This window comes from Corticium candelabrum, chromosome 16 (genome assembly GCF_963422355.1).
Source record: "Corticium candelabrum chromosome 16, ooCorCand1.1, whole genome shotgun sequence".
Classification (NCBI taxonomy): domain Eukaryota; kingdom Metazoa; phylum Porifera; class Homoscleromorpha; order Homosclerophorida; family Plakinidae; genus Corticium; species Corticium candelabrum.
In genome coordinates, this window is record NC_085100.1 from 2,854,068 (window position 1) to 2,874,492 (window position 20,425).

Sequence of the window (20,425 nt, forward strand, 5' to 3'; positions counted from 1 at the left end):
TAACACAGGAGACTGGCTAAGACAGGAGACAATCTAAGACAGGATGATCTCTAAGACAGAAGACAATCTAAGACAGCATGATCTCTAAGACAGAAGACAATCTAAGACAGCATGATCTCTAAGACAGAAGACAATCTAAGACAGGATGATCTCTAAGACAGAAAACAATCTAAGACAGGAGATGGTCTAAGGCAGAAGACTATCCAAGACAGGAGACAATCTCAGACAGGATGATCTCTAAGACAGAAGACTATCTAACACAGGAGACTATCTAAGACAAGACGATCTCTAAGACAAAAGACTATCTCAGACACAAGACTATCTAAGACAGAAGACTATCTAAGACATGAGACAATCTAACACAGGAGATGATCTAAGACAGCAGAAGATCTAGGAGAAGATCTAGGAGACGATCTAAGCAAGCAAACATTCACATGGCTAACAAGTAGCATGTTTACAAGTGAGAGGGTAGATCAAACTGGTACAACAAACTACCTGACATCATCAAAACCCAAAACATAAAAACACACATAACTCAATTCTACACAATCACGTGTCAACAGCAACTCTTATTACTGAGAGATTAAACCTGTTGAGACTGAGACTTGTCCACGTGTGAAATACTGTCAGAGCTTTTTGTTGCCAGACTCGACAACGAAGCCGAAGCCGAAGCAGAATGAGCCTTCTCAACTGTATGACTTGTCTTCTGTGCCTCTTTCCTGTACGAAGGTGATTGACTGATCAATGCAAATGGTAGCGATGCGGCAGCATGCCACTGCTGAAACGTTTTCCATTCCGATTGATTCGTTACGGCAGTTGAAATCACATGTAGCCCATCGCGTTCAAGCTAACACACACAATAGAGACAGAAACGGATAACAAGTTCTAGTAGTATGGCCATACCAAAGTGCCTGCAGAGTCAATGACAACAAACCGAAGTCCTCCTTCAACACTACCAAACACAAAAGATCAGAAACTTCCAATTCTGTTCCATAATGTCAATGACATGACTACCAGTAGGTCTGAAAACGTAGCCATTTACATGACTGGTCAAGACGTAATAGCTAATCAAGAGCATGCTGTTCAACAAACAACTTATTCAATCTGTTTTGTCCATGCATGCCACTACTCTAACCCTAGTCATCATGATCAATAACAATGCAACAGAACAACAGCAAACAAGCCAAATTTTATGTTTATATTTCGATGTCAAATAAATACATTAGTATATATGATGCAACAAATAAAGAAATTAAACTAAACGTTGATGTTGATAATTACAAATAACAATGAATGCCCAAAATTTAAAATGTCAGGTCAACCTCTTGCTAGAGCACAATGTCCGACCCAAATTTTTGCCTTATATTCCACTCTGTGTAACTCATATTGCTTGCTCACTTGTATTGCCTATGCAATCTGTCACACATATCGTCTTCGTAATCCAAGCTGAGCCACGGCATCTTCTGTTCTTTCACAAACTCCATCATGTCTGTAGCAGACCTATAACATAGAGCCATATTGTACACTCAGAACGGACAGTGTCAGTGACACACCCACTTGTCGCTTGATATAAATACAACCTCAAAGCTTCCAGCGTTATCTCGCAGTATTTTGTAGAATCTAAACAAAAATTAATTGTCTACAAAAAAAACAATCAACAAAAACGTGACAACAACTTTAACAAAGTTTCAATAAAATTGTTTGTTTTGTGTTCCCGAGAAGAGAATAGAAGCTAATGCAAACAAAAACATGTATATGAAATAATGACACTAAAACGGCTCACTGAACAGTTACCCCTAAAACAGAATATTCACGGAAATTTAACTGATCAGATTGTGAAATGAGTTTTCCTTCAGAGTCTCGAAAGTGTGCTGCTAAGAAGAAGTCAGCTATGTCTGATTGGAGATCTCGTTTAGGAGATACCGTGCCGTTGGTTGACGGCTGTGTTGCAGGAGGAGGTGGAGATGATACAGAGGATTGCACTGAAGACGTAGAAGCTAGAAACAGAGCAAAGCAAACACAATTTTAATACCACAAATTGTGCTTGTGTGTGTGTGTGTGTGTGTGTGTGTGTGTGTGTGTGTGTGTGTGTGTGTGTGTGTGTGTGTGTGTGTGTGTGCGTGCATGTGTCACTAGTCTTGCATGCTCACACATATGTATATGCAAACTATCTCTTATGTGTAGGTGCTGACCTAAAGATGCTGTGGCCAAAAGTGTTGTTGAATGTTGACCATCCTTTCTCTGGGATTCCTTGTTATCCTGTTCTACTTCACTAAGTGAGGCACTGCACCACACAATGATTATGATCAATTTACATGAATTCAAGCAAAAATAGCAAAATATCAGCCAAATGCATATTGAGGCATAAGACTAAACAGGCACACAAGAACGCACACAGACAGACAGACAGGCAGACAGACAGACAGATGGACAAACAGACAGATGGATATACAGATATACCAGGGCTCAAAAAATTGGTCCAACCATTTTGTCGTCATTTGAAGAGTTTCCAAAAATTTTAGGTCGTCAAATTTTTTAGTCTAGGATGTTATGTTGATATCAATCATGGTATTTAGTGGTACAATGGTATATCACCATTTGTACAGCGTTCTAAAACTCAGTGCAGTGCAAGCATACAGCGCAGTATTCCGTACTTCACAGCGGCATGTAACCAAGAGTATCCAATACATTACCGCTGAGCCAATGGTAGGACATGTTACACATTAGACAGAGCTAAGACATCTTCGCGGAGGCAGGGAAGACAATAGTGATAGCTAATTGAATTAGTGATTACGCATACCACCTCTCTTTGCCAAAACAAGGCGGGGTTTCAACCAGACTTCCACATATCATCACACTGCGAAAACTGTCTGTTTCTTGCTACTAAAATCGCATCTACCTATTTTGGCCTACAGGATTTACCATTGTCTTCACTTCCTCACATGCTCCCTGGTCACAAACTTTATGCCTTTACTCTGTCAGCACCCTGAGATGGCTCTCACACTACCCGTTTCATTATCCGTGATATGAGCAGTTTTTCAACGTACGCTGCTGGTATATAATTTACTACACGTACATGTCACTGTACGACAAATGTCCCAATGTGAGCGTCAAAGCGGCGCATGTTTCAGTACAGTACAGCTATCTGTCTGCATACCGAGAAAGCCATTACAAACTAAAAAGCCTTAGTCTGCTCTAGTCGTCATTTGACGACCTAGACTACAACATTAGTCGTCAGTTGTAAAATTTAACTCGTCAAATGACGACTTGACGACCTATTTTTCGAGCCCTGCATACATACCGACTGGCAACTGCACAATACATTAGTTATATCTCACACATTCGTCCCCTGCTGATCAGGATTATGACTCGAATCCAATATCAGCGATTGCCTTGATTGTACATTATTAACACTCATTGTAGTCTCTGTGTCGTCGTCGTCGTCAAAATCGCGAGCATTGTCAATAGAACTAAATGTGCTCATCATGTCGTCATCACTACAACAAAGACAAAATCCTTAATTACATCAACATAAGCTGGTCACTGTAACCACATGTCTCACTATGATTTTCCCTGTTTGAGAAACTGACACCATATCTTTGCTACAACAACAACTGACTGGACCTTCACAGAATTACACTTGAACTCCAGACTCAATTCTTCCCTTCGTATCAAAGCAGTAAGGATATTAAACATCACAGCTACCTTGCTGTATATACAATAATCGAGTATATTAAGACAGGCAGACAGACAGACAGACAGACAGACAGACAGACAGACAGATTGTTTTATTTGAACTCTTACTCTACCGATAACAAGCGCTAACTTTATGCAAAACAATAACAGTCAATAGACGAAATGTTGAATGTCTCTATCATATGTAAAGTCATCGAAGTTGCACTTAGACAACTTTGACAACTTCTTAATAATCACTCGAGAGTTGCAAGACTGTACAACTACAGACAGTTGCTTCCTCCATCTATCTCGAAAGTCTGCTTCATTGTTCCTTCCATGTTCATCTTTTGACTTCTTGGAGATCTTATTTAAATATTCTTCAGCCATAGGGCCCTAAAAGCCAAAGTGCTTTGAAAACCAATGGGATACATAGTGTGGTGGACTCTGATATGGATTGTTGTTGACCATATTTTGCCATCTTTCTTTGTTCTCGCATCTCTGCCGCGTAGCCTGATCTTTTGGCAGCTGATTTTAGGGTGTCGCAACAATGTAGGTGAGCCATTGAAATATCCAAGTCTGTTGTGGAATATTCAGTAGGATTGTATTGCTATATCCGGTTGGTTCTCTGAGTTGATATATCTGTTTCAAGGCTCAACTTGATGTAGAATGTTTAATTCATCTAAACATTTAGCCCAAGTCGAGACAATTGTATTATGTTGCCAGGCTGGGCCCCCGCCAAACTTGCAGGTTAATAGATGGTAACCATGTTCATCAAGACTTGCGCCACAATCACACTTGGTAACAATTTGAGAAAGGTAAAGGAATGCCAAGTCTCAAGAATGCTGTCAACCGAAATTCTGAAGATTTAATAACAAATTTTGGTGCTGAAGGGATAGTTCGAAGCCATAAACCAGCTCCACGTCCCTGACATGACCTTATCCTTGCAGCATGCTTGACAGAAGATGTTTTCATAATACATGTTGCAGCATTCTCTTCAGCGATATCAGAGCTTAGGCTATTTTGTAGTTTTACTGGATTTGCCGTAAGTCCAGACAAAGTCTGAGGTGTGAGTGCCTCTCCATCCGATCCTACAGTGGCAGAAAGGCTTGCAACTGCCTCACAAAGATGCTGATAGAAAGAAGGTGGACAGACAGACAGACAGAGACAGCCAGATAGACAGACAACCAGACAGACAGACAGACACAGATAGACAGACAACCAGACAGACAACCAGACAGACAGACAACCAGACAGACAGACAGACAGACAACCAGACAGACAGACAAATAGACAGACAGATAGACAGACAGACAGACAACCAGACAGACAGACAGACAGACAAATAGACAGACAGATAGACAGACAGACAGACAACCAGACAGACAGACATGTACAACGGTCATCGTTGTGACTGCAAATCTGTTTAGCAATACGTATGTCCTACTCTCCATTTATCTGTTTGACCATTTGTCTGCTTCTGTCATTGTATGTACAAGAGTTGACTAACAGCTAATTAATTAATCCATATTTACCCTTCATAGATTAATAAATCAAAGTGTTTAGAAACTAGTTGATCACTATTTACAAGTATTGCATGTCAATGAAGCATGCTGCAACAGGTTCTCTCAGACCTTAAAATGGAAGTCTCAAGAAAGCAACAAAATTAGTACTATGACAATATACCTTCAAATTTTGTAAACTAACTAAAGCTTGTTTGACACAGCCACTCCAAAAATGGTATACATCCTCCAATTAGTCATACCTTTTCCTGACTCTGTCTATTTGGTTGTCTAATCTGTGTCTCTCTGCCCTTCTGTCACTTTCCTATTTTTTCTTTCTTATCACTCAAGATTTAACTTTAAAATCAGTTCAAATTTCTAAACGAACTCACAAGTATCGACAACACAGTGTGCTCTAAAGTTTAATAAAGTAGAAAGCAACTTACTCTGATTCGGCCTCTCTACTGATGTGCTCTGCCATGTTAATGTAAAACACTGCCAACACCTTTTTCTTCCCGTGTCCAGACTCCTAGGAGAAACGGAAATAGAACAGACTCACACTATACAATCATTCATCATTTCTCACATCTTCAACTTGAAACTTATACTCTTTCTCATCGAATCCTTCTCCCTTCGTTTCCTGCAACAGTAAAAGACAGTTCCGTACATTGCATGCGCACTTATTAACTAAGTTGTAACGTTCTAGTAGATAGTTCTGCCACTTTGCATGGAACGTGCACGTTTCATCTACCTTATACAAAGTCACTAGCAACTCTTGCTCGTCGGGAGGATCCCACACAGCATGAAACTGGCCGCTCTCGCTTCCCTCCGATATGCGAGCCTGCAGAGCAACACCCTACGCATCACTAACAACCGAACTGACAGCAATGTCAACACCAACCGGACTGCTGCTCACAGCTCTCTGCCCACGCGACCAGCGGACAGTCAGAGAGGTCGGGCGCCTGCAAGAAACGAGAGCAAACATGAAGTCGGCATTGCACGCACGCGACCAGTCACTGAGTAGCAGGAGACTCTAGGTGACCAACCATCCTTTCAAGCATATCATGTCGATTGATTCGAATGCAGATGTATAACGATATTTGATGGCATCCTTTCCTACGCGCCCCAGCTTGCGGCCAGCCTTTGCGAGAGCGCTGGCCATGATATGAACTGCACCAAATCTGAAGACCCGGATAATCAATAACGCGTCGTCGTACAGACCACACGTTGTGGGCTAAAAAATATTTCATACACATATGTATGATATTCTGTAAGTTCTGCACACTTTAATCATGGCTAAAAAAATCAGTAATCTGGCTTCTCCAGAGAAGATTCAACCAGATAACGTCATGTACCAATTTCAAGATGCACTCCTTACTACTAATGTTTCATGGAATATTCAATTTCTAATGCAGGAAGTTCAGTCTCACATAAAGTTCAACTACTTGCGGCCAACTGTAGCCCTTAGCTTTTCCTTTGCTTTGTTACTAAGATTAAAGTCTTCGATTTCTCTCTGCAGTTGATCTTGAGTGCCATGGCCACCAAGATAGCCATTCAGACGTGCAGCAATGTGTGATGTCATCAAGTCGGCATCAGAAAGATTCAACTCATGCAAAATTTGAGAATTTTGCCTGAGAATGTATTTCTGATGATAGCTAGAACATAAAGCAAATGACAATTTAAACTAACTAAAAACAAACCAAATAATAATAATAATAATAAATAATAATAATATTTATTTTTATCGAATCACACACAGTAATGCAGTTCCCACTGGGGCATACTAATACACGTACAACACACAGCTAAATACAGTAACAACACAAGACAAACTACTTCCCTTCAACCCAAAATAGAACAGAAATCTCAAAGAATAAAACAAGACGATGTTCCGGTACTAAACTGTATACGTTAACCAAACCACAAACAGTTCTGTATGTCTGCATGTGTTTCTTACATTGCCCCGAGAGGGAACCACCATTATGTTGGTGTGATCAAGTTCAGGGCCGTAGGAGCTGGTGCAGCTGGTCCAGCCATGGCCGGACCACTTTTTCCCCAGAGTGAACTCTTACCAGAGACCCAATTCAGAGCTGTATACTATAGGAACCATGCAGTCTAGTCAGTCCGGTTTTGGCCGGGCTATCTTTCAAAAACTGTACTTCAGATAGGTGGCAATTGCCCAAATCTTCTGATTAAAAATATAGTTGATTAAATAGCTAATATATTTATAGTTGAAACAAAAGTAAATTATATCATCTTGACTTAATTGCTATTGCGCTGCCCAAGTCTGAGGTCATTGCATAGGTTCAAGAACCCGTTGTACAATAGATTATTATTATATTACCAGCTAGTATGCTGGAAGACTGCTCTCTTGGCACTATCGTTGGACCACACCCTCTTAGCGAGTGCTAAGCCGGACCACTTTTGAAATTCTTCCTACGGGCCTGTCAGAATCAAATATATCATATCATATCATATCATTTCTCTTTCTCCCAGTCAACATACATACATTGTACAAACAGATATAATAAACAGACAAAGTTAAAACTAATGGACAGATAGACACAAACAGACAGAGTAGACACAGAGACAAACAGAAAAACAGACACACTGACAGACAAACAAAAAGATAAACAGACAAACAAAAAGATAAACAGACAAACAAAAAGATAAACAGACAAACAGATAAACAAACATACAAACAAAACAGCAAAAATCCAGTTTTAGAATGACAAAGACCTAATAGAAACAAAATTTTATAGCTTAGTGCACTAAACAGTTCAAAAAATAGCAAATACAACATTGATATTTTAACCATACTTCTCAGCATCGTAAAAGGTCTGCGCAGCTTCTATCTTGGTCATGATTTTCTTGGACATCGTCTTCTGCAATGCATCACGAGACGACAAAGCCTTCTTATGTTGTTCTTCTGAATGATAAAAAATCGCAGACATATACTGTCTGTTCATTGGCGTCGTGCAGCTGTGGTTCTTCCAGAACATGTCCAGTAGCTCCTCGTACGTAATTTTGGCTGCATCAAACTCAAGCATGACACTCTCTGTGTGATCTCCCCTATGTAGACAGACAAAAACAATAAAAATACAAAACATAATACGTTAAGTAATAATTTAAAGAGTAGGCGTTCCAAACCGCGTTTAACAAAGGTCTGGAACTGCGAGGCTACGCTTTGCCCAGCCTCGTACCCAGGCCTTCTTGCGCGCCGGATCTCCGGGCGCGCAAGAGGGCCTGGGTACGAGGCTAAGTTTTGCAGTAGATGTCTCGCCCTAAAAGTGCTTGCCCCGCCCCATGCATGAAAACACGATCACGCGTCGGCCCTTACAAGCTTCGGTAGGTTGGATTCGGTTTTGAACCGCCTGTGAAGCCGACTCTTGTTGTTACGACCCCGTCTACGGCACCAAATTGGGCCTCGGGGAACCAAAATCAGCTCATAGCAAAAGTCGCCTTTTGCGTCTCGTAGCATGGCTCTTCCACTGCTTTTACCGATGCCATGTGAGATCCAAAACTTGTTCGTACGACGGAGAGATCTGATTTTGCAACAGTTGCTCTAGCCAAACGCGATCCCATCAAATGTGACAAAAGAATGACGAGTGAAGTCACAGACGTCATATGACTCATAATATCACGTGATCGATTATAGATCACGTGTATACTGCAAGACGTAGACGAAGATCTGTACTGACGTATATGTACAGTGCACTGACCACGCGTTAGACGTAAGATGGCGTTGTGGCGTGGTATTCACAATTTGACTTGTGCAAGGTACTCGACTTATGTTAAGAGTTCCCGTATGTGAGTTCTCCAAGTCTGAATGTAATATTCATTTTATTTAATTTGTTTATTACGAATGTGGCATGTATACCTGATTTTTGTTGTCTTGAAGAAGTTTTATTACAACATGCTGTTTAGTAAACCAGACCTCCTCATCAGTACAGTAGACTACACGTGACTGCAATGACAATGTGACATTGATACACAGCAAGGGCACAAATCAATACGAAAAGCATACAGTAACAGTGCCTCAGTAGTACTGCACTTGTATCAATACAAAGTAATGTGAAATGTTGTGTGTGTGTGTGTGTGTGTGTGTGTGTGTGTGTGTGTGTGTGTGTGTGTGAATAATCGAATCTATTTTTCTATCAGACCAAACGGATTGATGTAAATACGTAAATACCCTGAAAGGACACAAATCAGAGCACATCCACATACTACACAAACATCCAACTATTCAACCATAATAACCCACAAGACAGTAGGTGGTAAATTTAAATTTGCTCTTTTGTCACCTTTTTAGGCTTTATCTATCAAATTTACGACTACCAGCTTGCAGACTCCAGCAGCAACAGCAGAAGTTTTTCCTCTCCACAATGTCATGCAGACCGTTAGCATCACTTTGTTCTCTTGGAAAGCCAGTGTATAGATTTAGGCCATCGATGATCTTTCCTGTGTTTACAAACGGAGTCTCTCTATGTAATGTTCGAACACCGGGAAACATGCAGACTCGATATGTCACTCGTGGACGAGAATACCAACCGAGCACTCTGAGAAGGAAACGTAAATTTGGTTTTCTTGCCCGGCTCATGTCAAGAACGGGTCGCAAGATCCTTGCCAGGAGAAGAAAGAAGGGTCGAAAATTCCTCACACACTAGTACAGTACTAACAAAGCAACTACAATTATTGCACCACTTTATCGTCCAACTCTGTTAGACCACATTACTAAAACTAGTTTTATCTACAAATAACAACAAAATAGCTCTTAGTTGACATAACAATTAGCCATACATACCTGCATGTATGGCACTTGGCAATTAGTAGGTTCTAGGTAAAGCGCGTTAGGCCTGTAATATCCGGAAAAGGAGGAGCTAACTCACATAAAGTTTTCAGTGTACAACCAAGACTTGCAAGTTCGGCCGTCATGCGGAAATGCGTAGTCCTAATGTTCGTACTTTTGTTTGCACTGCTGCACGCATATGGTGAAAACACCTGCCACAATGGCAAAGGCGACTGTTCGTCTCGCGAAACTCTCGAGCACTACAAAGTCAACGACGATCCTTTTTCCGCATACTTTGCTGTAAAAGAGACGGAAGACGAGAGCGAGTTGTTCCAAAGAGGCCACATGAAGCCTCTAGGATATCACAGACCGCCGGTACGTATCACAGAAGAGTTGAATCATATGATAGCCCCGGAGGACTTCCACCAGCATTATGTTGCCCGCCATCGACCTCTCGTAATTCGCAACGCCGTCAAATACTGGAATGCCACATGGCGGTGGACAGATGAGTATCTCGCAGGCGAGTTTGGAGACGTGAGTATGAAAATGGAGACAAAAGATGACAACAAGTTTGATATCCCAGCTGATATGAAATTCAGAGAATTCCTGGATATATATAAGTCACGTGACGTTTACATGGTGGATGAAGTCTTGCCTGAGATGCGCGAGGATGTCATACTACCTACTTGTCTTCGATGTGAGGAGATGACCGAACGATTTTTTGTGTCGTACTTTTGGATGAGCTATGGTGGCACGTCCTCGAAAATCCACGTTGACACCGACGAGAACCTCCTCTGTGTTCTGCATGGTGCCAAAACTCTGCTTCTCATCTCACCTCTGTATTCACACGAAGTCCATGCAGATGACACTCAAATTCTTGGCGTATCCAGGATTGATCCCACGGCTGTTGACTTCAAACAATTTCCTCGAGCAAAGAACATTCGCTACGAGATAGCTCATATTAATGCCGGTGATCTCGTTTATATACCTCAGTTTTGGTGGCATCATGTTATATCGCATTCTGGCCGACAGCAAGCCGTTGCTTTATGGTGGAAATCAAGCCCTATTAGTGGACCTCCCGGAAGTCCTGTTCTGACTTATGGTAGCAACACCAATCGATATTCATTTGCGAGTTCTCTTGTATATTACGAGCAGTGGGTGTTAAACGTTAGCAGCACGGCTCCACGACTAAAGTGTGAAATGCAGACCGTTCGGATGAGCCAATTCCAATGGGAGACTGATCGAGATCCCGACAGTCCACAAACGAAAGAGTACGGCTATGATGATGAACAAAAGCATGCACTGTGGGTAAACGGTGATTACAAAGATGACAATGAAGATGACGATGATATAGAGGTGAATGACTCTCAAGATACTTTTAAGTTAATTTTTAAAATATATTTCTCTGTCAGGGTGATGAGACGGTTTGCCAATTCAATGCCAGCGACTGGAGGAGTCCCTGCTTTCTGAAGGACTGTCACGTGAACGATCGGCATCCTGTGTGCTTGCGTTACATCATAGACTATTGCCACGAGGTGGCAGACAAAGCGTGTGTTATTGAAATCCCCCAACTTCTCAATAAGCTGTATGGAGATGAATACAGATCAATTCCTAATGCAAGAAAGCGATGGGGAGACGACATTTCCAAGGACTGAATATTGCATACAAATTAATTAAGTCTTAATACATTTGTTCTATCTTGCCCATGCAAATTAAAACTGACCTGTTTGTGTGATAGTTGGGATCACGAGCCGTGATGTGGTACTGTACGAAATCATTCAACTCTAGCTAGTCATGACGCCTGTTACAAGTGTATACATACTTGTTTATCTTTGTTGCAGTGCCTTTAATTCAAAGGGGTAGAGTTTCAATGTCATTGTTGCCTATGGCATTTTTTGTTCTGGACGAAAAATGCATAACCACAGGCTCTCTTAATTAATTAACGCGCGCAGGCTCCGCCCCACTCTAGCCTGTGCGCGTGCGGGTTCCGCCCCACTCTAATACATTTAGCCTGCGCGCGTTACTAGGTTGGCAAAAAATAAATATTTAGTTTATTACGGACGCGTGAAATGCTAGGGCCGTGTTTCCACTAGCTGCACCTTAATAACAATTAAACTAGTTTAGCTTAAACGCGTTCACAACTAAACCAGTTCAAGAAAGCGACTGTTTCCACTATGAACTTGCACATCCGGAATGTGCAAAACCAGAGTGCAAAACAAAACGTCTAGGAACGCCTTATTTTGAAATACTGGGCTGCTCTGTCGCCGAGTCAGAGCAACCGTTCAGTGTTGGTTGTCACTGATTCAGCATCTGCTAGCGCGAAGGAATGACGGTCATGTGACGTACGACCTACTGCGTAACACGTGACCAGGTATCTCCTTTTCTCACGCTCTTCTAATAGACTCTGACTAATTACATTCAAGCTACATAGCTATGGCACGCGGAGGGTTTGCACTGTAGAGCTTCTTCATTTTTTATAGGTCTGGTTACAATCATGCTGGAAGTCATCATTTTAGATTTTTAAATTCATTTAAAATCAAAACAACTCAAACTGTCTTGACAACTTCAATGCTTCTTGTACTCAAAATGTGGCACAACGTCTTTACCCCTGTGTATACATTGGCATTTAATAGTTAATTAATTAATTAATGTAAAGCCAGTCGATTTGCTGAGAGTCTACACTTTGAGTACAAGACCAAAGTTTGTGCCAGTGTTCTACAGTTCTGACTCTACTGGGTTGCCATCCAATATTACATGCTAATTGTACGAGACATGATGAAAGTCATACCTTATGAAATTCTTAATTAACAACATGTGCATGTTGACTCTTTCTAGTCTGTTGTTACCATCTATTCAATCGATGTCAACGTGTCACAATCCTATTGCCTATATCAGCTTCCAAGTCTTGCCGAGTCGGTACACCCCGTAGATACAGAGTCCATAAAATCCAATCTTTATACCCACAGAGATGACACGTCCAACAACCGAAGGTTTCGGGATGCTATCCACACAAATTTTGAGACAAAATATTTATAATTCGAAAATTGGTAGATTACCTGACAAGAGATTTGATATCAATTTTCTTATCCCAGTTACTGACTATCCCAAGCACGTGACCCATTCCAACAACTCCGACCACTACAATTGGTTCCGGACCTGCCACACCAGCAGCATCACTATCACCACATAAACAACCTCGTAATTTATCAGTTACCTCCAATAAGTCTGGAGTGAACGGGTTGGGCTGCCTTTCTCAGAGAGTGTACGAGATACTGGTCTCGTTCATTGACAAGAACTTCGGTTACTTCGGGGTATTCGCCAGCAAACTGCTCAAGTAACTGTTGAAGCAGGTCCTTGTCTTTACACTTTTCAACATCTTCTTTGCTGTACAACGACCGATGTAAAGCAGATAAAGGAATACGCAAGGCATTATGAGAGGAATATATGTATACCTGATTGGATCACGACAAGTCAAGAGGTACCAACCAAATTTGCATTTTTGCCATAGCGACATTGCTCTTATTATCCGTGTCAATGTAATCTGCACACAGCCACTGATAATAGCAGTAAATCTGTCTCGTTTTGACATGTAGTTGTATAGCATTAGTTCAAGCCCAATAAGTAAATATAACAACAACAATAATAAAAATAATAATAATAACAAGTACTTGGGTGTAGATGAGAGTAACGGTATTCAGCACAGCATGATGCGGGAGAGACTCCGTCGTGAGTACTTGCGCAGAGTGAAGGTGGTTCTCCGGACTGAGTTGTATGGTCGGAACAAGATTCTAGCCATCAATGAGTTTGCACTACCGGTTCTCACTTACAGTTTTGGCGTCATTCATTGGGGGTGCACAAACCTGCAGCAGCTCGATCGACGGACCAGAAAGCTCCTCTCTATGCAAGGTGTCCACCATCCTGCTGCAGACGTTGACCGACTGTACGCTCCTTGCAGTGATGGGGGTAGGGGATTACAACAGATTAAGTCGACATATCAATCTTGTATTGTGAGGCTGAACTGTTACCTTGCTGACAGTTCTGATCCTTTCATGCAGATGATACGGGAGTGTGACTCTGGAAAATCTTCACACTCGATCAAGCACATGGCTTGTCGGTTTACTGCACAGCTGCGGAGGAGTCTTGCTTCGGACGACAAGTCACAGAGCTTACACAGGAATGCATCCATCTCGGTTGAAGGTGGCTTCGAGCAAGCACCTGAAACAGATGCGAGACATTACCGTACATGTTGCAGTTCTCTTCGTGTGCGGTCCTGGAGCGGGAAGCCTCTGCACGGGCAGTATCGTCGTCTCACTGAGCAACCGCCTGTGGACATGAAAGAGACCTACGGATGGCTAAAGGCAGCGAATCTTCCTGCTGCAACTGAGGGACTGGTTGTTGCTGCTCAAGACCAAGCTCTTCGGACTCGGTACTATGAGTGCAAGATTCTACATCGTGATGTCAGTTCTACTTGCCGCATGTGCAGTGTAGGCCTGGAAACAGTCGACCACATTGTGGCAGGCTGTAGTGCTTTGGCACCGACGGACTACACTGATCGACACAATCAGGTGGCATCCATCATTCACTGGGATGTTTATCGCCATTTTGGGGTTCCAGTGGAGAGCAGATGGTGCCAGCATCATCCTGATAGGCTTGTGGAGATGGATGACATTACTATGACGTGGGATACCACCATCCCCACTGCCAGAAAGATCAAAGTCAATCGTCCAGACATCTGTCTCAGAAATAGGAAGACAAACACTTGTCTTCTTCTTGATATCAGCTGTCCTGCTGATGGCAACATTGGCAAGAAACATGCTGAGAAGTTGGCGAAGTACAGCGACTTGCGAGTGGAGATAAGCCGCATGTGGCATTGTCGAACACTGGTGGTTCCGGTGGTCTTGAGAGCTTTGGGCACAGTGCACGCAGGTATTGCACGGTGGCTGGACATTATTCCAGGTCATCACAACCTGCAGCACTTACAGAAAACAGTGCTTCTGGGATCTACTCGGATCCTTCGTAAAGTCATGTCTTCTTTCTAGACAGCCGTGATGGTCTAAGTACTTCTGAAGCAGGGTTTGCCTCCGATACTTGTAGTAGACTTTACAAACCAGACTGATCTGGTTGAGCACGACAACATAATAATGTGTCGTTATGCCCCTCCATAATGGGCAAGTGGGATCATTACCCCCATCTGGGCGCCCACCAACCCGGCAGGTGAGCCCAGCGGGGTACATGTTTCCATGTAGTCCATACGGCGATCAATGACTAGCCAATTCGATATAGATTGCAGGCATTACGGTGACTGCGTACTCGATACAGCACGCCTAGTGGATATCAACAACCACCAGGAAAGCACTGGACGTCATCGTCAACGGACCGTTCGCCAGACCACAGAGACTCCCCAACGACTGAAACAAGTCATAGTCTCATGGATAAAGCTAGAGAAACATGAGAAAGAAAGACAGACAAGTTTCACAATTTACTGTCGTCATTGGGGTTTGAAACCCCAAACCATGGAGTGGTAGCCATTGTCGCTAACCGCTAAGCCACGGCGGTGACTAAATAATAATAATAATAATTATTATTATTATTATTATTAATATTATTGACATTACTATGACGTGGGATACCACCATCCCCACTGCCAGGAAGATCAAAGTCAATCGTCCAGACATCTGTCTCAGAAATAGGAAGACAAACACTTGTCTTCTTCTTGATATCAGCTGTCCTGCTGATGGCAACATTGGCAAGAAACATGCTGAGAAGTTGGCGAAGTACAGCGACTTGCGAGTGGAGATAAGCCGCATGAGGCATTGTCGAACACTGGTGGTTCCGGTGGTCTTGAGAGCTTTGGGCACAGTGCACGCAGGTATTGCACGGTGGCTGGACATTATTCCAGGTCATCACAACCTGCAGCACTTACAGAAAACAGTGCTTCTGGGATCTACTCGGATCCTTCGTAAAGTCATGTCTTCTTTCCAGACAGCCGTGATGGTCTAAGTACTTCTGAAGCAGGGTTTGCTTCCGGTACTTGTAATAGACTTTACAAACCAGACTGATCTGGTTGAGCACGACAATTATTACTATTATCATTACTGGAGGGATGGGCAAAGAAGCTACCACATTTTTCAAACATATAGCTAATATCATTTCAAACAATCAAAATACCTCTTATGCACAAACAATGTCTATGATTAGATGCAGACCAAGATTTGCTGTATTACGATCGACAAGTCTGTGTGTTCAAGGGACAAGATCAAAACCACATTGTCCACTCAAATTGGACATAATGGACATTGTGTGAGGCTCGTCTCAAGCTTACTCACTAAATTTTTCTGTTAACAGACGTAGATGTTGACATTGTTTCTGTTTAACCATTGGCACATGCGCAGGTTATGGTATTGGTCATGTGTGCATGTGTGCATGTCTGTCTGTCTGTCTATCTGTCCGTCTGTCTAGCTGTCCGTTTGTCTGTCTAGCTGTCTGTTTGTCTGTCTAGCTATCTGTCTATCTGTCTGTCTGTTCCCGCTCTACCTGCTTCAGCATCCGTTGAAACCAGCAAACAATGATACTCACAGGTTTATCATAGGCTTGCCTTGGATCACTATGTGTGGAGTTTCAAAAAACCTTGCGTTCAAAGTTACAGCGTGAAAAGCCAATGTGCAAACGAGTTGGAGCTCCACTCGAGCTTTGTTCACGCACTTTCGGGACACAAAATGCAGGAAGTACTCGAAGAGCAACTGGTTAGTCAAAAGCTGCTTCAAGTGCTACCTACTGGTGTAACGAGGGTCAAATAGAGTCGCTGTCCATACTGTAAAGTTGCTGTGTTATAATAATAATTATTGTTATTACATAACAGAATTCAAAAATTCTTTGTGAGTATCATGGCACTGTGTCAGTTCATTGGTAATTATTAATTCTCGATTACAGCAATCTTCGAGTCAATGTTTACTAAATTTTTATCTACAAGTCGGACTTTGATAACTTATTAGTAGTTTCAAGCTCTTCAACAATAAACAGTATGGAAGTTTCTGTTGCACGTGCATCTCTTCTGCATGCTCTGAAATAGACTTAATAAAAGTGTCTACCATCATGTCTGTAAGAGTGCCCAGCTCATATGCCAGCGTTCTAATGTAGTTGCTTATGTGTCAGCTCCTTCGTGCACATATCATGTGCTCTGTTGCTGACCTCAAGTACAGTTTGATTTGCATGGCATCTGCTTGATTGCTTAGACCTAAGGTGAAGTGATATATAAACGAGAAAACAACCTGGCAAATAAATTGTGTGTAACAAATTAATTTCTGAAGACAACCAAGTATTACAAGCAACTAAAGACTCGATTCATTGTAGCATTTTGCAATGGGTTGCAACTATTGCTTCAAAATGTCTCAGCGTGTGTAAAACCAGCTATTGTATCTTTTGATTTTGGCACAGATCACTTTGTTCCTATGGCATTAAATACAATTCCTAGTAATGAATCAAAATAGTGAGATAGTAATGCAAATATTGGTACTTGGTCACCTAGAAACATGTAAAGGTTCTGATTTGTTGAATTGAAAATTATAAAATATTGTATGCTACACTCTGAAGCACATGCCATAGGCAGTGACAAACAGTTGTGATGATGAATATGCGCATGCGCACACGTACGCACACCAACACACACACACACACACACACACACACGCACACACACACAAATACACACACACACACACACACACACACACACACGCACACACACACAAATACACACACACACACACACACACACACACACACACACACACACACACACACACACACACACACACACACACCAACAAACATGCACACACACCAACAAACATGCACACACACCAACAAACATGCACACACACACAGTGCCAATATATAGTAGCCTACGTTCAAATAGTAAGCCAAGCACTTAACCAAATTAAAAATAGTGACCCATGGGCTACTACCCTATTGCTCTTACTGTATTTCTTCAAATAGTGGCCGCCCTCAAATAGAAGCCGCCCACGTTTAGAAGCCGCAGCTGAAGAAACTTGCTAAAAATAGAGGCCGCCCTCAAATTGAGGCCACAGTAGTCTGCAGAGTTACTGGCCACCCTCCCCCCCATCACATGCTTTTGATGCTCTGCATCAATCTCATCCTATTACGCACACTCGTCTATTAACAAGTTCAGGGTACTTTCCACGTAGTTCTCAGCACATTGTGCATCTAGAATGTAGATAACACAATAGTTGTGACATTTACAGCTAAACCTGCCGTGCTGGCACCTTCAAAAGTGTCCAATTATGTCAACAGAAAGAAAGGTGACATTCAAGTACCAATGTGTCACGGTGTGAAGTAGAGACTTAAAGAGACCGCCCTCGTTTAGAGGCCGCAGTTCGGCAACCTTGTCAAAAATAGAGGCCGCGGTGACTATTCAAAGAAATACGGTAATTAATGTTTTTCGAGACTAATTCTTTTCAAGACTCCAAAAAAATTTAGAAATTTTTTTATGAATGATAATTATTTTGAGATCTTGATGTGCACTATTAGTCACTTTTTGATTTATTTTTTTGTTTATTCATTCTTTCAAACTGATTCAATTCTCTAAACATTTCAAGTTGGAATCTAGCAGCAATTTTTAGCAATTTTTAGCAGCCAAGTCTAGCAGCCATTTTTGACAATGTTTCATGCGCATCCACAAAAACCAAAAACTCGGACAACCGACAATTTTCAAGACCAAAATATTATTTTTCTGTTTATATCCTATTATTTTTCAGACAAAATTTTCAAAAAAATTATTACTCGAAAAACATTAGGAGCAGTAGGGTATTCACCAACAACACACAAAACGGTTATCAACCTGAATGGGTCTGTCACCGCAGACAATCCTACAACCAGCAATACCACAAGCCTGTAACACAATCACATAGAATTAATTAACGGTCTCTTAACGACCACCACCCTAATTTACATGTTTGTATGCTGTTCTGAATTCTCCTCCAGGTGCCATTCCTAGCTCTTTGGTTATATGTGCTGTCAACAAGAGTAACAACGACGACACAATTCCACTGGTAAATCCGTGTGCCTGAATATTGCTTCTTAATTTCTGTAAATTCATTGTTTTCGCCTCCTCGAGCATCTCACTCTCATCCAATGCAACGACGCCCGTTCTTGCTGTACACAACTCTAACAGGACGACATTTGGTCTGACCAAATCAATAGTCTACAAAATAATTAATATTAATTAATTAACTGATTGTATCGGTGGGTTAGCTAATTGAGCTTCATTACGGTGGCTACGTCTTCACAGCTTTCTCTGCTAAAGTGTGCCGTCCCAACCAGATAGACGAACGAGCCGAATTCTGTCGTCAGTCTGGTTACAGTCTTTGGTAAGCCGGGTGGGTCGACATTGACGACGTAGGGAGCTTGAAACGGATCTGAACAAAGATCTAGACTCTTTAGAGAAGCAAGAGATGAACATGATGTCTACCTGCAGATGCCATAGAACGGGAATTCACATACGGGACTCGAATACGGGACTCGAATACGGGACTCGAATACGGGACTCGAATACGGGACTCGAATACGGGACTCGAATACGGGACTCGAATACGGGACTCGAATCGAGACAAAAATGCTCTTTGCTTGGTAAACGTCGGGATGGCCGGAAAGGCGAGGCGAGACGCGGAACTGGAAAGTCTTATGAGTCACGAACGGCTTGATCGTAGTTCTCCCGACCTGTGGCCCGGATCCGGCGCTTTGCTTCATGACACAAATCAATTTGTCAGCAGCAGTCGAGGTTCTCTCATGCATTTGAGTAGAGATTCGTCACCGGAATGGCTCCATAGCATCAAGCAGGACGACACGGAGATGCTTCACGAGTTCGGCAGTCTGACGTCGTCGCAGCTTGTGGAAAAAGTGAAGGCGCTCCAGAATCTCGCTTACCAATTGGGTCTTGAAGAGGCGAAAGAGATGACACGGGGAAAATTTTTGAACGTTCTAGGAGTCGATAAATCAAATAGCAAGTAGTATATGGATAGACTGTATGTGTGTTTAGTATGATAGACGTACAGTAGAGACAGGATTTGTGTTATAGCATCTTCTGCGCATGCGTGTGCCTGAACTTGAATTCCACTGTGTGGAGACCGATACATGTGGTATTGTTCGGTGATTTGTATTCCTGAAAATGAAAAGTAAATCAGAAACAAAATATGAAAATAAAAAAATTGCTGGCCGAATTTAATTTTTTTAGCAAAATAATTGAAAACCTTTAGCAAAAAATTGGAAAATAGAAAATGAAAAATTAAAATGGCCTGAAGAGTCGTGGACCAACCAACTAGACAAATGTTGCTAGTTTCGCGTAGCCAGACCCTAATCCCGCGTACACGTACTCACCGGTGTCAATGATACTGTATGTGTTTTCCCGCACAAATGTCTCTGACCGGGAGTAAAGGCGGGTCGAAAT

The 20,425-nt window shown here is 42.1% G+C and overlaps 6 protein-coding genes across 6 annotated transcripts in view; 3 read left to right on the forward strand and 3 right to left on the reverse strand.

Moving 5' to 3' along the window:
• The window catches only part of LOC134192578 (uncharacterized), an 11,770-nt gene extending 5,408 nt beyond the window's left edge, over window positions 1-6,362 (reverse strand). Inside the window, exons 1-14 of the mRNA XM_062661322.1 lie at window positions 6,221-6,362; window positions 6,076-6,136; window positions 5,926-6,015; window positions 5,761-5,814; window positions 5,621-5,703; window positions 3,563-3,664; window positions 3,339-3,497; window positions 2,193-2,284; window positions 1,795-1,997; window positions 1,677-1,732; window positions 1,558-1,620; window positions 1,399-1,500; window positions 904-952; window positions 590-847 (exon numbers count right to left, since the gene is read on the reverse strand). Coding sequence (XP_062517306.1) covers window positions 590-847; window positions 904-952; window positions 1,399-1,500; window positions 1,558-1,620; window positions 1,677-1,732; window positions 1,795-1,997; window positions 2,193-2,284; window positions 3,339-3,497; window positions 3,563-3,664; window positions 5,621-5,703; window positions 5,761-5,814; window positions 5,926-6,015; window positions 6,076-6,136; window positions 6,221-6,336 — 1,488 coding nt within the window. The 5' untranslated portion in view covers window positions 6,337-6,362. The remainder of the gene's footprint in view (window positions 1-589; window positions 848-903; window positions 953-1,398; window positions 1,501-1,557; window positions 1,621-1,676; window positions 1,733-1,794; window positions 1,998-2,192; window positions 2,285-3,338; window positions 3,498-3,562; window positions 3,665-5,620; window positions 5,704-5,760; window positions 5,815-5,925; window positions 6,016-6,075; window positions 6,137-6,220) is intronic.
• Window positions 6,363-6,418: 56 nt separating this feature from the next.
• LOC134192582 (peptide methionine sulfoxide reductase-like) lies at window positions 6,419-8,803 on the reverse strand. The gene is made up of 3 exons (XM_062661328.1): window positions 8,515-8,803; window positions 7,995-8,246; window positions 6,419-6,829 (listed from the first exon to the last, which is right to left on the reverse strand). The coding sequence occupies exons 2-3, from the start codon at window positions 8,222-8,224 to the stop codon at window positions 6,616-6,618; spliced, it is 444 nt and encodes a 147-aa protein (XP_062517312.1). The 5' UTR covers window positions 8,225-8,246; window positions 8,515-8,803; the 3' UTR covers window positions 6,419-6,615.
• Window positions 8,804-8,806: 3 nt separating this feature from the next.
• Window positions 8,807-10,105, forward strand: LOC134192583 (large ribosomal subunit protein bL34m-like). Its single transcript, XM_062661329.1, has 2 exons — window positions 8,807-8,954; window positions 9,487-10,105. Exons 1-2 carry the CDS (start codon window positions 8,914-8,916, stop codon window positions 9,839-9,841), a joined length of 396 nt encoding a protein of 131 aa, XP_062517313.1. The 5' UTR covers window positions 8,807-8,913; the 3' UTR covers window positions 9,842-10,105.
• A 2-nt stretch (window positions 10,106-10,107) lies between these two features.
• Window positions 10,108-11,836, forward strand: LOC134192581 (uncharacterized). Its single transcript, XM_062661326.1, has 2 exons — window positions 10,108-11,319; window positions 11,376-11,836. The coding sequence occupies exons 1-2, from the start codon at window positions 10,108-10,110 to the stop codon at window positions 11,616-11,618; spliced, it is 1,455 nt and encodes a 484-aa protein (XP_062517310.1). The 3' UTR covers window positions 11,619-11,836.
• A 789-nt stretch (window positions 11,837-12,625) lies between these two features.
• LOC134192317 (traB domain-containing protein-like) lies at window positions 12,626-19,496 on the reverse strand. Its single transcript, XM_062661038.1, has 8 exons — window positions 19,451-19,496; window positions 19,252-19,397; window positions 18,932-19,183; window positions 18,821-18,871; window positions 13,416-13,504; window positions 13,178-13,347; window positions 13,020-13,119; window positions 12,626-12,964 (listed from the first exon to the last, which is right to left on the reverse strand). Exons 1-8 carry the CDS (start codon window positions 19,461-19,463, stop codon window positions 12,850-12,852), a joined length of 936 nt encoding a protein of 311 aa, XP_062517022.1. The 5' UTR covers window positions 19,464-19,496; the 3' UTR covers window positions 12,626-12,849.
• An 82-nt stretch (window positions 19,497-19,578) lies between these two features.
• LOC134192227 (protein lin-52 homolog) lies at window positions 19,579-20,290 on the forward strand. The gene has a single exon (XM_062660941.1). It carries the CDS (start codon window positions 19,621-19,623, stop codon window positions 19,987-19,989), a length of 369 nt encoding a protein of 122 aa, XP_062516925.1. The 5' UTR covers window positions 19,579-19,620; the 3' UTR covers window positions 19,990-20,290.
• The last annotated feature ends 135 nt before the right edge of the window (window positions 20,291-20,425 follow it).

Excerpts from the sequence above, each read along its gene's own strand:
- LOC134192227 (XM_062660941.1), top strand. The coding sequence starts at position 19,621 with ATGGCCGGAAAGGCGAGGCGAGACGCGGAACTGGAAAGTCTTATGAGT.
- LOC134192582 (XM_062661328.1), bottom strand. The coding sequence starts at position 8,224 with ATGCTTGAGTTTGATGCAGCCAAAATTACGTACGAGGAGCTACTGGAC. Across the intron at positions 6,830-7,994 it reads ACCTTTTACGATGCTGAGAA|CTATCATCAGAAATACATTC; the intron begins GTATGGTTAAAA and ends TTTATGTTCTAG.
- LOC134192317 (XM_062661038.1), bottom strand. Across the intron at positions 19,184-19,251 it reads GCTGTGAAGACGTAGCCACC|ACTATTGATTTGGTCAGACC; the intron begins GTAATGAAGCTC and ends ATTATTTTGTAG. Across the intron at positions 18,872-18,931 it reads TCAGAACAGCATACAAACAT|GCTTGTGGTATTGCTGGTTG; the intron begins GTAAATTAGGGT and ends ATTGTGTTACAG.
- LOC134192581 (XM_062661326.1), top strand. The coding sequence starts at position 10,108 with ATGCGGAAATGCGTAGTCCTAATGTTCGTACTTTTGTTTGCACTGCTG. Across the intron at positions 11,320-11,375 it reads AAGATGACGATGATATAGAG|GGTGATGAGACGGTTTGCCA; the intron begins GTGAATGACTCT and ends TTTCTCTGTCAG.
- LOC134192583 (XM_062661329.1), top strand. The coding sequence starts at position 8,914 with ATGGCGTTGTGGCGTGGTATTCACAATTTGACTTGTGCAAG. Across the intron at positions 8,955-9,486 it reads CACAATTTGACTTGTGCAAG|GCTTTATCTATCAAATTTAC; the intron begins GTACTCGACTTA and ends TCACCTTTTTAG.